Raw genomic sequence first — 11,369 nt, 5'->3', positions numbered from 1 at the left:
GGGGCAATCAGACAGACAGAGAACAAATGAAAGACAGAGGGAGAAAAATTAAGAGGGAGACAGAGACAAGATAAAAAGTTCCGAGCTCACAAGAATTTCTTTTTTTTAAATGTAGGTCTCTTTACACCCCCTCCTCCCCTCTCCCCCAGACCGACGCAATTTAGATCATTTCGGGGGCGGATTTCAACCCTGCCTGTCAGGACCAGCTCCAGCTGAGAGAGATACAACATCCCAGCAGAAAGACTGACATACTTCACAAAAAGTGCTCCCCATTCAGGAATCAAACTCAGGTCTCCTGCATGTGACAATAAAGCATCTACTCCCAACACCATAGATGCCAGTGAGAGAGAGAGAGAGAGAGAGAGAGAGAGAGAGAGAGAGAGAGAGAGAGAGAGAGAGAGAGAGAGAGAGAATGAATTAATCTAACAAATGAAAAACATAATTTAATGAAGAAATAATATTGCAGCAAATAAACGCACAAAGAGAACTCACAAATATATCTATACAAGGTGACGTGATATTTATTCATCATTGCAGGCTATAAACTCTCATGCCAATGCCAGTTATATTGCTTTGTAAAATTGGAACAAAGTATGATGATAAGATATATCCACACAACAACTAAGGGTCCATAACCTTGTGGTGTTGCAAAAAACATTGGTCTTACCAGATACAGGTTGTGATATAAAACATTTCGTATAGTAGAATATGAAGGCACTTGCTAACATGCATCACAGAGTCAAAACAGAACACACGGAAATGAATAAATGATCAATATAATATGTAAAAAAAATAATTTTAAAAACAACTAAAATGATCCTTCAGTGTGGGGTAGTTGGGGTTGGGCTTTTTTTTTCAGGGAAAAAAAAACAACAACTATGAGCAACAATGCATCTAATTATGAGGAAGCAGGAGAAGAAATCTGAAAAATGTCCTTGCAACTAAAACAGATCCAAACTGCACACTTTAGACACTTATGACATAGTATAGTATTCAAAAATATCATAATGGGTTCAACTTCAAGCCAAAGCGGCCTATGTCAAAAAGCGTAAGGGTTTAAATTGACAGAAAGGATGACAGCATCAGAGCAGCACACCACAAGTTTCAGAGAGATGATTTAGTATGAATGAAAGACTTCAGTGAAGAACAAACCCCCCACTCAAATTGTAGCATTACAAATAAATCCCAAACACCTTGAATAGCCAGCATTCCATTTTCCTTCATGATAAAAACAAAATAGTTGCACTAGTCTCTTAGCTTACTGGAAAAGAAAAAAAATGTCAATTTGGAGACCAAAAAAAATCAAATCAAAATCAGAGCCGATTCTTTGCCTTCTTGTCAACACATACCTAAACCTGCCTGGTAAATGTGACACTTTTCACTGCTGTCTGTATTCAGAGTATACATGAACCGGTATATGTGTGCTGTTTACGGTGAAGTTATCAACTTGAAAATATGAAATTCACAACAAATATTTCACCGACATCTGACAATACCCCACTTAAAATAATTCATCCATCAATGTCTGATGACGATCAGTGCAAATAGAAGAAATAAGGATTAAGATAACATACGTGTCACGACGTGGTGGAATCAGGCTCTCGTCAATTTAGGGGCATATGGAGTTATTGGTATCATCTTAAAGCTTGTCCATTTGCCTTGCTTTTATGAAAACAATATCTATTTATCTGCGATACAAGTCAAGATATTGGTGTAGGAAAGAGGTAGGGGTGACCCGGTTTTAGAGGTAAAATTAGCGAGAAAATGGCAGCCAAAGTTGAGTTATTTCCTAAGCTTGAGAGCCCATGGAAACTAAAAATTTACATCTCTTATGCCTTAAATCATCGTTTTTCAGCACAATCAACACAGAAATGTGTTCTTTAAGGGACATAAAAGGTGTTAAGCCAAAAAACAAAAATTCTATTAAAATTCCCATCCAAAACCTGTGGAAAAATGCCAGTTTCTTCACTTTTACTATTTTGACGAGCGCCTGATTTCACCACGCTGCCTCACATATGGTTTCTGAGGGGAACTCTTTAAGAAAATTTATACCCATTACAAGTGATCTTTTTATCTACAAACTGTCAAGTTTTCATAATTTAAAAGAGGTCTTTGCTTGAATTTAAAACTACCCTACTTGGATGAAAAGACTTTGGGATGATATCAGATATAATATTTTTTTGGGGTACCCTGACCAAGCAGGAAAGAAGGTGAGATGAATTTCATATCAAATGGGAAGAGTATTTATCTGAGTATCTGTATCACCTTTATTAAGATTATCTTTAGAAAAGTCTAAACCGATTCCTGACAAAGGGACAAAACATGGTACCGTCACAAAACAGGACATGGGCACAATTGTTTGCACAAGTCAAGTCGTCGCAAGTCCTCTCTTCTCTCCAACACTGGGCACTTGCAGTACAGAGACGTAACACGGGTATAGCACCAGTCCATACAGAACAATGAACAACAATCAACAAGGATTCATTCAGCAGTGAAGCAACAACAAACAGAATGCATGAAGATCCAAGAAAAAGCACCATCATTGAAAAACTGCAATGCTGCTGAAAATGAGAGAGAAACAATGTAAAAAATATCTGTTCTTAGCAGCAGATGTATTACAAAGATATTCTGACCAACGTCTTAGAAGAGACTTTTATAAGAATTGTTAGGCTGTCCAATGCTTAACAATAATAACAACTCCTTGCTAGAAGCATCCGTAATAAACAAAATCACAGCCAACTTCCTGGAACTGGAAGTGTTCCATGGTGCCAGTCCACTTGACGATCTACTACAATAACACATGAAGGACATCTACCGTCCTGATCTCTCCTCCTTCTGTTTTATTTTTGTTACTCTCTTGTGACACCTCCAATCTTCGGCACTTATATGACCTTATTGTGTTGCAAGTGCCGTCAAACTCTTACTGAAACAAAACAATAACACATTCTACTTTAAGGTCAGAGCAAGGTTATTTTATACTATCACTCCATCCTCACCCTGATGTATTACTTTCAAGAAATCAGGAGGCCAGCCCAATTTTTAAAAACATAACACAAATTTTTTAAATAAGACAATCTTCAACTACATCTATCAAAACATTTTAAAACAGAAAATGACAGCCCCAAGTCTGTTTAAAACTCATAGGGAAAATATTTGGCATTGTGGATTGTAATACACAAATATACCATCAAGCGGAGCAGGTGACAGGCTGATCTAGTGGCCAACTGTCAAGTAGCACAGAAATAAACCGACCGCCACGTGGACCGGCACTATTCCATTTCTGTTTGTAGGTATTTGTATATTTTTTTCACCCTTCTATAGTTTTTCGAGTTTATATCAATGCATTAAACAAAATTTTAAAACCAAAAGAAGGCTCAAAGAAAAATGCAGCCCATACTACAGAAGTTACCATTTGTGATGCAGCGTGGTGGAATCAGGCTCTCGTCAATTTTTGAGCAATAGAGTTATTGTATCATCTTAAAGGTTGTTCACTTGTCTTTATTAGGATGAAAAAAATATCAATTTGTCTTGAATACAAGTCGAGATATTTGCTTATGAAAGAGGTGGGGGTCACCTGTTTTCAGAGGAAAAGTTAATGAGAAAATGGCCGCCAAAGATTAGTTATTTCCATAGCTTAAGAGTCTGTGGTAATTGAAAATTTCCATTTTTTTTGCCTTTAATTAACATTTTTCAGGAAAATCCACACAGAAATGAGTTCTTTAATGGGCATGAAAGGTGTTGAGTCAAAAAACAAAAATTTGATAAAAATTCACAAACCTGCGGAAAAAAGCAGGTTTCTTCACTTTGATTATTTTGACTAGAGCCTGATTCCAGCACGCTGCCTCACATTTGTAAAGTCACCAGCTATTACAGTCTTACCAAAATGTCAGTCTACTGCGAGAAGTGGATAAAGCATTGTTGAGTAAAACAATAGTTCACATTTGCATTAGAATAAAATAGCATAACTTGTCAAATGATATGATGAAATCTATGAAATGGAGCCCATTATACATATCATATTATTCTCCCATAGCATGAGAAAAAGACTGTGAAAACAAAAGTCATTCAAATTCTATGAAACGTCCAAATATATAAATAATAAACACAGGTCAAAAAGGTCAGCAGCGGGAGACTCTTCAGCTCACATTTTTTAAAAAGATGGGTTTTTTTACACCATGAGAGAAGTAAAGGGAAAGACATCACCATCGGTAGAAAGGTCATTTATACAGTATAACACGGATAGCTCGAATTCGTCGGGACCGGCCTCGGTAGGATCCGTTTAGTTTTAGTCACAGTTTTACGGCACTTGCATCACAATAAGGTCATTTAAGGGCCGAAGATTAGAGGTGTTACAAGAGAGTAACAAACACAAAAAAGGAGGAGAGATAAAGACGACAGATTTTTTATACGAAAGAAGGAACAAACCACACCAGAGCACCCGCCAACCACCCACAGGGATCCGTAGTTCGAGGGATATCTTACAAAAATGAAGAAGAAGGAAAAAAATGAGACAGCAGGCACAGTTCGACGGATGCGTGATTTCAAGTCTTCTGTGTTCGACCTATCCGTGTTACACTGTATCCATTTTAACATCTAAAGGAAGCAGAAAACATGAGTGAACAAAGCCAACATAGCATTGAACAGACGTGGGTTTTTGGCTTCAGAAAAGAGTAATGACTCAGCCGAATCAAAAACGATAGGCACAGGATAGATCACAACAGGTGAGGCTCTTCATTCAAAATAACAAAGTGCAACGTATGATAAATTGAAATAAAAGAACTGAGTAAAGGTATTATCACGGGTTCCTGACCTGCACACAGGAAAAGACGAAAAAGAAAATAAGTTCAGACAATAATATAGTCCACAGATTTTTCTTCTCTTTCTGAAGAAACGCCTCCTTATCAACAACATTGCCAAAACGCTGAACAACGTAGAATAAAGAAACTTAGACATAAAAAAACAACTTAACTGAAAACTGTGTCTATCTACAGTTGCAGTACCATTACCGATACTAAACTCTAGGGTGCATGTGCTTATCTTCAGAACAGAGTCCTACCCATAATGTCTTTAGTGTCTGACAATCACTTGTGCCTTGGGATTAAAAACATTAAGGATTAATCGTAGAAAAGTAAACATGATAAAACAAAACACACAGGTTGCCATGTGAATACTGAACGTCTCATTCTGACAAGTTAGAAATACACCAGCACGGAAAACAATTTCCAACAACAATTAACACGTTAGTCTCAAAACAAAAAGTTGAAAAAAAATTTTTTTCTAAAAGCAAGAGCTACTTCAAATTGCTGATCCTGGAAGACTGAAGCAAATTATCTCAAATGCTGCATGTCAACAAACAGATTTTAAAAAGGCAAAACAAAATCAAAATAACAACCACAACAAAATTAAAATCAGACGCTTTAGTGGAAATGATGATAAAAGGACTCTAAAGAAAGTTTGATAAAATAAACATCTTTAAAAAGTTATATATATATATTCACTAACACTGTGTTCTACCTGATATATTGGAATGCTCAACAAATTTCTAATTTGTGCAGGGTTATCTAAGCTGCATCTAGCTACATGGAATTGGACAGTGTGAACCAATACTGATATATATATATATATATATATATATATATATATGGTTTATAAAATAAATTCATAATGAACATAATCAGGGTGTAAATTATAAACATAACACCTCAACTACAGGTAACTGCTACCTGATCAGGAAGAACTGAACACAGGGACACAAACAGCAAGAATCCATCATCACGAATAAATCATGGGCAAAGCGTGAGCAATCATAAGTACTGGAAAAATTTCTGGCAGTAGAGTGTAAAGATACAAAGCAGCTTTCCCCATACTGTTTTGTAAATTCTTTTTTTTTTAAAGTACACCGGTAAATTTAACCGTCTTCTTTTTAGCATTACGGAGACCCTATAAAAGAAAACAAAAAAATAAAGCGCAATTTATACATGTATTCAAGAACACCAGGTAAGACGATTTTGTTCCAAATTTATACATAGATCATCATCACAAACTAAGGGGAAGTATTATTCTGCGACCAAAACATAAGGGTCAGACAATGAACAATTATGGTTGAGCTAATTTCTGAAAAAAAACAAAAAAACTTCATTCACAACAAAATATTTCCGTCAGAATATTTCTACACATTTTTGTAACATCACAAGTGAAAAAAATACTCATTATCGTTGTATCTAACGCATGCTATAGATGAAAATGAAATGGACTGAAAATAAAGAAGAGGAACGTATCAGTCTCCACAAATAACAGCACAACAATGGTCCCAGTTCATGATGTTTGTCTGATGAGAACAAATTATGTTATGCCGCAGAAACGGATATGAAGTAACTGAAAGAATATTTTTGCATACAAACAGTTCTGTGTTCTGATACTAAACAATGAAAATCATTCCTTCAAAAATACTGTTACATGTTAATTACGATAATATGTGAAAAAAATTCCTTTAACTTAAAAAAATTTTGGCAGATAATATGAAAAAATTCCAAATTCCATTCCGTAAAATGAAGGAAAGGATCAGTAATAACATTTAGTATGATCAACAGCTTCAACTGAATAGTGCGAACAGATTTTTGTCCTAACTATTCCACCTTCCATTCTCGTTTCACTCAGATGTCTAACTAATCTAATCATTCTTCAGAGGAAAGTCTATAGATGTATAGTATATATATATACATATTTTAACCTTTGAACCCTCAGCTCCTGACCCTTATGTTGATGGTTGTCGCTGATCAGCTGATCAAACATTTCATAAACAGCTTCAAACACACTTCTTTTGTTCAAACTTCATAATACAGACGCTCCATAATTTCCCGCTTCAATCCCAAACTAACTAAATAGCTTAAATATTCTGTTCTCATTTGAACAGAAACAGAACAAACGAAAAGGGTTGTTGTCCATCCCTCTAAAGTGGGACCTCAGAGCATAGGGAAATTAGAGCTGTCCCGCTTTAGTGGGATTTCGGGTTCAAAGGGTTAAAGATTTACTTCTGTATACACTAAAGTAACTTTACACAGTTGCTATATTATGCAGGACACCTAATACCCCATGGTTCTATTTCAACAGACTCGTATTTGCCAAAAAAAAACCTCACATAGCAGCATCACAAAACGAGAACCACTTGTGTTTCTACATAACAAAATTATTTAGACAACAAAAAGGTCAAAATACCCTGGAACTAAAAGACAGCAAAGGAGTTATAAATTATTTTGTCTTGCAAAATTTGTCATAGAGATTTTTAATTAATTAGAAAAGGGAAAAAAACAAACATTATAAGACAAATTGGGAGGTCCTGGAGTGAAAAAAACTGACTGAGTTAAATGCCCTCACAATCACATAATTCATATTCAGTCAAGAAACAGGTCCAGCTCCAACAATCTATGCACTGCATATCAGAGTCATTCAAATCCACCATAGGATGCATATGTTAAAAAATACAAAATAAGAAAAAAAAAATGAAAGATCAGAACCATTAAGGGCCTAAAAGCCTAATATCTTGATATATAAAAACTATACACACACGAGAAAAAAAAAACCCCAGTTCATTACGCTGGAAAACAAATCTGTTGTTGTCCGATATAACAAATTATGCGCGCATGCGTTTGTTGCTCAGAAGTCCTTGTCGGCCCGCATGGCCAGATCTGTGATCTGTTGTAGCAAGCTGGACGCGCTCTTCCTGTTGTCCTCGGTGCTGGTATCCACATCCGCATCGTCGTGGGTCATCCCATCCTCCGTCCAGTCACTCTCATTGAGGCTGGACATCGAACCCATGTAGCTGGCTGTTCCCAGGGAGTACTCTGACCCTGTCTCCGAGAACCGATCTGTCATGTTCAGCTTGAAGTCTTGAATGGCTTCATGCAAAGACACCAGTTGGTAGAACAGAGTAATGTCTATGTAACGGAGGCTTTTCTGAAAATCAATGTGAAAAAACGAATCAAACTAAATTGAACTATACTCCTTTTTCAGACTGAAAAGTCATACATGTGTACATAAAAATGCTAACATTTAAATGCGTCTCATTTCATTTCTTCAAAACTTTTAGTTTTATTACAGTAACTTCAAAAACTAATCAAAAAGGTCTGCTTTACATTTTCTTTACAATCTTTTTTTATGCATTCATAAACACTACATTCACTAACATAGCTTGAATCTATCGGAAAAAACAAAAAACACCCCCATACAAAATGACTGGAAGAGTGAGACATTACTACAGGGAAGTTCCTTGAATTTTAGAACCTATTGTTCAATGGCCAAGTCAAGCACATTATATTTTGTGTTTAGTGTTTCAGACTTAATCAAAGTAATGGCCATTTCATGGATGATAAAAGTGGCTAGTTAACCAGTTCTTGAAAGACCAAAGTGAACAGAAGTAGGTAGAAGTTGAGATAAATAAAAGATGAAAATATAGACTCAGGGTCCTACAGTGGGCCCACTTCCTAGCCTAGTAACAGTACAGAACTGAAACTCTGATGCATAGACACAGATGAGGATTCAACTAAACATTAATAATAATAATAATAGATAGCATTTGTATAGCGCATATCCCCGCTCAACAGCAGGCTCTATGCGCTTTACACTATATTATTACCCCAGCAGACCATAGTACACTCCGAAACATTCTCAGCTTCCCGGGAAGCATACAGTGCGAGCAGCCGATTAAGCGCTCAAACACTAATAAACTGACAAGATCTTTCGCTGTCTATAGCCGGGTACCCATTCCCACCTGGGTGAAGTGAGGAAAATTCGTGTAAAGTGCCTTTCCCAAGGACACAACGTCGGGCCCTTGACAGGATTCGAACCCACGACCTTACGGTTGCGAGTCCGAGAGCCTAACCACTAGGCTACGGACGCCATTGTCATTAAATAAATTATTATTAATCAACAGTTCACAATTGGAGAACTATTTGTTCAAAAAGTTTGCCTGAAAACGTAGTAATTACATTCAATGATTTATATCATGTAGGCCTACGATTTTTAAGAAACATGATTTCCATTATATAAATACAAGCAAGAGAAGTGGGGAGTGGGTGGGGTATTTTGTTCACAAATGTTCACAGTCTAGCCGTACTTAAGTACAGCTAGACTTACAGTCTAGCCGTACTTATTCTTAATATGATGGCTAGACTGACCATTTACAAAAAATAGGCCTACTGAATTGTAAATATACATTTTTAGTGTGCAGTACCTAAAGTATTTGTATTTGAGACAAAACCAGGTTCCTTAATGACAGTGCATGTATTTTAAACCTCCTGTTTTCTAATGTAAATAGGGCCTAGAAGATAAGTACGGCTAGACTGGCAGTCTAGCCGTACTTAAGTACGGCTGGACTTCTTGTCTAGCCGTACTTAAGTACGGGTAGACAGCCAGGCTAGCCGTACTTAAGGACGGCTAGACTGTCAGTCTAGCCGTACTTAATATTGATGGCTGAATTGTAAATGAAAATTTTAGTTTGCAATGCCTAAAGTATTTGTATTTCAGACAAAACCAAAAGGTGCCTTACTGACTTGCATGTATTTGAACCTGAATAATTACTAGATCTAGATCTAATGAGACCTGTGTACTTAACAGGATTGAGTCGATTGGGCCAAACCTAGATCTAAGTACGGCTAGACTGGCAGTCTAGCCGTACTTAAATATACGGCTAGACTCTCAGTCTAGCCGTACTTAAGTACGGCTAGCCACTTCGTTTTTTAAAACTCTGCGACATATCATATTGTAGTCTTTTGAATCTATAACAAATTCACCTGTTTATAAAGGACCAGTATTTTAAGGATTTAACAAGGCGAATGTAAAGGAGAATCCTGACACCTTTATATTTCTCATCTCTAGCATCCAGGTCTTGGCTTGTCACGTTTTTCTTTTTTCCTCTTTTAAAACAATTTTTTTTTAATGCCTTTTTATGTACTGGGTAAGTTAATATTTACCATCTCTTCTTGTAGTTTCACAAGTGAAGAATTTAATTTCACGAAAGGGCTCTTCGGGTCGTTCGTTTCTGTATGTCGTGTCCTCAAGTTCAAAGAAGGAATGGACTCGTTAGCCAGTTCCTCCAACATTTCTGGTTTCCTATGAAGGTCAGGAGAAGTTGCATATGACTTTGGCCCATCGCCTTGCATTTGTAAACTACCGCTGTCTTCATCAAAATCTCTGCTCACAAGCTGTAGTCTGGAAAGTGACGATCTCAGATCATTTGAAAATGTCCCATCAGGTTCTTGAAAGCTGGTGGTGGCACAATTTGATGGGTCATTTTTGCTGCCAGGAGGGGTGACAAGACATCCCAGATGCTTTGGAACAGAAACGTTCGTATCATCATGTGTACTTCTGGAAAGTATATTGGACGACGGAACGTTAAGATAACTGTGAGCAGACTTGGGACTACTGCTTGGGGAGGAGGAGTGGCTAATAGGGTGCTCCTCCCCATCCGCGGAAACCACAAGGTGACTGAAGCACCGAGGTACCGGTGGAATCTCGGTGGTGTTGTGCATAATAACGAAATGGTAGGCACAGAAAGTAAGTTAAAGGTTCATGTTAACGAATAGTTGATTATGACGTTCATGTTCATGAGCTAAAATACATCATTAATCAAGGTTGAATCCTTAAAACACCACAACTGCCGCACAAAAGTTGCATTCTTTGGATGGGATGGGAGTGGTTGCTAGTTTACGTTTGGTTTATCTTTTTATTTTACTCTGTACTGTACGCCCTGAAAAGAAAAATGGATCCAGATTTGACAATGAATCATTTCGTATCGCTGATATTTATTATAATATTATATTGTACTTTTTTCTAATTTATTTAATTGTAAAAACTTATTTGTTGTATTTATTTTTATTCTTGTTTGTTTTTATTAATTTTCTATAGTTTTGTTACTCTGCTAGGCTCGTTGCGAGGAATATAATTGAATATCATAACCTAGGTGGCATGCCGAGACTTCAGTAAAAGAAAGGAAAACTCTTTGTATGATTGAAAAGAGAATCATGAAGTTATTGAAGTCTGGTAAAAGAAACGTTCTTATCTAGACAGACACTGCTCTTAAGGTTTGTAGAAAATTCATGAGGGAAAGACAATGTAAAGAAAACGTAATAATAAAATGCAATAAGCTTCCGGATATAATCTTAATTGATGTAATGATCGACTAATTCTGCTAGCTAACAATTAAGATCCCCAAGTTTTGCTTCAAGAAGACCTACACAAATATGTCATATAGCAGAGGCCTATTTAAGCAGCCTCTTATAATGTCAGATCATTCAGTTTATATTTACTTTTTAGGTCTAACAAACCAGAATAATCCTAACTTTATTTAACCCTGAAATTTTTATTTGAACCCC

The 11,369-nt window shown here is 36.6% G+C and overlaps 1 protein-coding gene across 1 annotated transcript; it reads right to left on the bottom strand.

Annotated features, from left to right (window-relative positions):
* Nucleotides 1–5,279: 5,279 nt before the first annotated feature.
* Nucleotides 5,280–11,363, bottom strand: LOC101851292. The gene is made up of 2 exons (XM_005106891.3): nucleotides 9,969–11,363; nucleotides 5,280–7,953 (listed from the first exon to the last, which is right to left on the bottom strand). The coding sequence occupies exons 1-2, from the start codon at nucleotides 10,524–10,526 to the stop codon at nucleotides 7,654–7,656; spliced, it is 858 nt and encodes a 285-aa protein (XP_005106948.1). The 5' UTR covers nucleotides 10,527–11,363; the 3' UTR covers nucleotides 5,280–7,653.
* Nucleotides 11,364–11,369: the final 6 nt, after the last annotated feature.

This window comes from Aplysia californica, unplaced genomic scaffold (genome assembly GCF_000002075.1).
Source record: "Aplysia californica isolate F4 #8 unplaced genomic scaffold, AplCal3.0 scaffold00561, whole genome shotgun sequence".
Lineage (NCBI taxonomy): Eukaryota > Metazoa > Mollusca > Gastropoda > Aplysiida > Aplysiidae > Aplysia > Aplysia californica.
The sequence above is the reverse complement of the archived record's forward strand: the minus strand, read 5'-3'. Positions and strand labels throughout refer to the sequence as shown.

What these genes read in the sequence shown, in the direction of transcription:
- LOC101851292 (XM_005106891.3), bottom strand. Translation starts at nt 10,526, where the DNA reads ATGCACAACACCACCGAGATTCCACCGGTACCTCGGTGCTTCAGTCAC. An exon ending in TGAAACTACAAGAAGAGATG is followed by an intron (nt 7,954 to 9,968) that starts GTAAATATTAAC and finishes ATTGATTTTCAG; the next exon opens with AAAAGCCTCCGTTACATAGA.